Source organism: Diachasma alloeum, unplaced genomic scaffold (genome assembly GCF_001412515.2).
Source record: "Diachasma alloeum isolate Michigan unplaced genomic scaffold, Dall2.0 Dall_scaffold_01607, whole genome shotgun sequence".
Taxonomy (NCBI): Eukaryota; Metazoa; Arthropoda; class Insecta; order Hymenoptera; family Braconidae; genus Diachasma; species Diachasma alloeum.
This window is the reverse complement of record NW_021681702.1, coordinates 13,939-17,200: the sequence shown is the minus strand read 5'-3', so window position 1 is coordinate 17,200 and position 3,262 is coordinate 13,939. Positions and strand designations below refer to the sequence as shown.

Here is a 3,262-nt window from a genome sequence, read left to right as displayed (position 1 = left end):
TTATATTCATTTTGAAATAATAATTCAAATCTCGCGGATTAAAATGGCCGATAAATAGTGCCATCTATAAAATTCAACGTCGGGACGTTATAGTCAAAGAGGATAGACCTGAGTAGAGGCCCGGATCGGGGGGTTGGACTGACTCCAAAAATATTAGTTGGTACCCCACGGGAAAGGCGGTGTCCCGGTCGAATTGTCGGTAAATGTGAGTCGGGTGCGTGAGTAACTCGGCAGTAGCAGTCCCGCTGTGACAGGGACAGGTTCGGAGGGCGATTTTTGTCCACCTTGTACTCAATGTTTACTTTATGTTTTTCAGTTGATTTATTCGCCGACTAATTAATATTAAGGGATGAAACAAAGACTGTTCAATGGAGAATTAAATTCGCCATCCATCAACCCCCGTTTCATCCCTTAATCTCTGCAATAAAAAAATTAATATTGCGACGAAAGTCACGGCGCTATAAGAAACCCAATGTTTTCTCGGCGCAGAGTGACTCGAACAGAGGACAATGAACAATGGACAAAAAATAATTTGATGAGTGTAAGGAAAAACCGTTGCCAGCAATTGTAAATGTCAAGTACTTGAGTTGAGTTTTCAATTTATTACTCTCCAAAATTCGTTACAGAAAGGCTTTTCCGGAAAATTCTAAACTCAGAGAGAAAAATAAACACATCGGTCACAGTCGTAAAATCGTAAAATCTCAATTCTGGTATATTTCGAAAGTTTCTCTGTTTCAAGTGGTCCACACGGGTTTGGGTTCTCCTTTGTTCATTGTATTCCTACGCGGAGGGCCTGCGACCCCTCAAGAGGAAAACTGGCGGGGGAGATACAACCGCCGAGTCAGAACTGTACACGGCACCGATCTGTACAAGGAGCGCTACTGTGCACAGCAGAACTGTCCACAAATGAAATAGTGCACGGGGAAACTGTCCACGAGGACAAAGTGTCCACAACGCGCCAAGCCGATAAACCAGCATCGGTATTGTAGGAATCGAATACATTTATTACCTATAGAATAAAATTGTCAGTAACAATTTCTGTTACCTGATGGCGCTATAAGATTGGAAAGATCATTTTCGTGAAATATCCAGGGCTGTACTACCTGAACTCTTAGGTAAAAACTGAGTCGTGGACCCGAATAGGAGCTAACTGCATAATTGTTTGCCTCATTAACTCAAATGACAGTCCTAGTGTAATTACTATTATCATTTCATACATGAATGAGAACCGCAAATTAATTTGTTGGTCAAATAATCATTAATCAGGATAGCCAATTATCTGATTGTCGGATCAATCCTCAACCATCACAAAAAAATGATCGATTCTTCAATCCATAAATAATTAATAACGTACACTTCCTAATTACTTTGATAATTGTTCATTCAATTGCAAAGTTATTAAATATCAAATTAATTGGCTATTTCAACAATCAATTATTTATTATTATGATCAGTAAACTGATTAATGGATAATTTCAACCATTGATTATTTGATTATCCAGTTAATCGCCCATTAAAATTAACCATTTACAACTTCCCAATCTACCGAGTAGTTACTGTAATCACCTCGAAAATGAATCATTAGATTTTTTCACCATTTCTCCATGTTTTAGGGTGTTTAAAACTTTTTTAAACCCATCTTACCGAAATACCTATTGTGTGGGTGTGACAATTTCTTCCGAATCAATTGTGAGATCAATATGATCGATAACACAATTGGAAGGTCTTCATGTAATTTAGACCTGATTTCATTTTGAAGTGAATCCCTCCAGTGGTTTTTCCAAACTGTCCTTTGGACAGTTTACTGACAGTTCAATTGATAAAGTCAATTTTTCAAATAATTTTTGCGGTTTGCCATTCAATGGCATGTAAAGAGGTGTTCAATCTGCAGATTCAACTGGGTTCTATTCATACTATTTAATATTCTTTCCGGTGCGATTCTCCGTTACTATTTTTTTATTAATTTTTCTTTCGTGAATACTCTTTGAATGCCATTGTCCACCATCATAGGGTGAAATAGATTTTGATTTCGCTATCCGTGCAGTGAAATTCATTCTCCTTCAAAAATCAATCGAACAAAGCGAGGTTTCTTTTAGTATGATAGGAAAAAATTTAATTTTAAAGGCGACCCCGGACATTCCACAGGCGAGTCAGATATGGATTATTAGCTTCCGGAAAAACGACAAGGTAAGAATACGAGAGCCTATTGATTTTATAAGTAGGAATCATCAATTTTTTCATCAACTTGCCCAGTCATTTGCTGCTGTTTTTGCGGTATGCCTACAGGCTACTGCTGTGTTATACGAAGCCATATTATGTCGCTTATTGAAAATAGTACCAGGCTCAAAGAATGTTAAATTGATCGTCAGTGATTTTGAGAGAGCAGCCCTTAAACCTTTCGCAAATGTTCTACCTTTGGCAAGGCTGATGGGGTGTTGGTTTCATTTCATCAAAGTAAGTTAGATTGGAGCTTTCAACTGTTTTCCACCAGATGGAAAGAATGTTTAATACTAATTTCGTCATTATAGGCATCATCTGAACACTGGAAGAAGCTGCTTGAAAAATATGATCTACATGATGCCCCACGAGAGCCAAAATACCTATTGCGTTCCCTTCCACTACTGCCACATTATCATGTTGAAAAAGGAATCAAAATAATTTCTCAAAAATGCTCTTATTATGAGAAATTATTTCCTGATCTTCGTCATTGGGCGGATTATATAAATAATCAATGGGGACGAATTCCAGAAATTGTGCCGATGCATAATTGTTGCATTCGCACCAACAATGATTCCGAGACTTACAATCGACAATTCACACCTCGAGCCGGAGGTAAATCCCCTTCCGTCTCCTCATTCATTCGTACGTATGGAACATTTACATTTGGATAAACAATCCTGATATAATCCCCATGTCGAGAATCTCATAGGAGAATTGCATCTTGAATTCTGGGAAACTTGCAAGAGATACTGCGAGATGAAGTGACGAATATGATACGAATGAAGAATGGGCTACCGATTGTGAAGATCAAGCTCATGGAGATAAGGTTTAATAGGGACATGTGTCTTTTAGTGGCACAAAAAAATGTATCTAAACAAGAGTATGCATCAACAATTGTATTAATATCCGTGGATTGACTACGGTTGAATCCAATCCATTAATATCTATCTATCTCATTACAGAATTACTCTAGATGAAATATATACATTTCTGAAGCAATGTCTACCCGAAGAGCAATCGAAGAGAATTGATGAAGAACAAC

General features: G+C 37.7%; 1 protein-coding gene across 1 annotated transcript; it reads left to right on the top strand.

The window, feature by feature from the left end:
* Positions 1-2,097: 2,097 nt before the first annotated feature.
* Positions 2,098-2,985, top strand: LOC107046624. Its single transcript, XM_015269283.1, has 4 exons — positions 2,098-2,187; positions 2,254-2,454; positions 2,529-2,832; positions 2,930-2,985. Exons 1-4 carry the CDS (start codon positions 2,098-2,100, stop codon positions 2,983-2,985), a joined length of 651 nt encoding a protein of 216 aa, XP_015124769.1.
* The last annotated feature ends 277 nt before the right edge of the window (positions 2,986-3,262 follow it).

Excerpts from the sequence above, each read along its gene's own strand:
- LOC107046624 (XM_015269283.1), top strand. The coding sequence starts at position 2,098 with ATGATAGGAAAAAATTTAATTTTAAAGGCGACCCCGGACATTCCACAG. Across the intron at positions 2,188-2,253 it reads GCTTCCGGAAAAACGACAAG|TCATTTGCTGCTGTTTTTGC; the intron begins GTAAGAATACGA and ends CAACTTGCCCAG. Across the intron at positions 2,455-2,528 it reads GTTGGTTTCATTTCATCAAA|GCATCATCTGAACACTGGAA; the intron begins GTAAGTTAGATT and ends TCGTCATTATAG.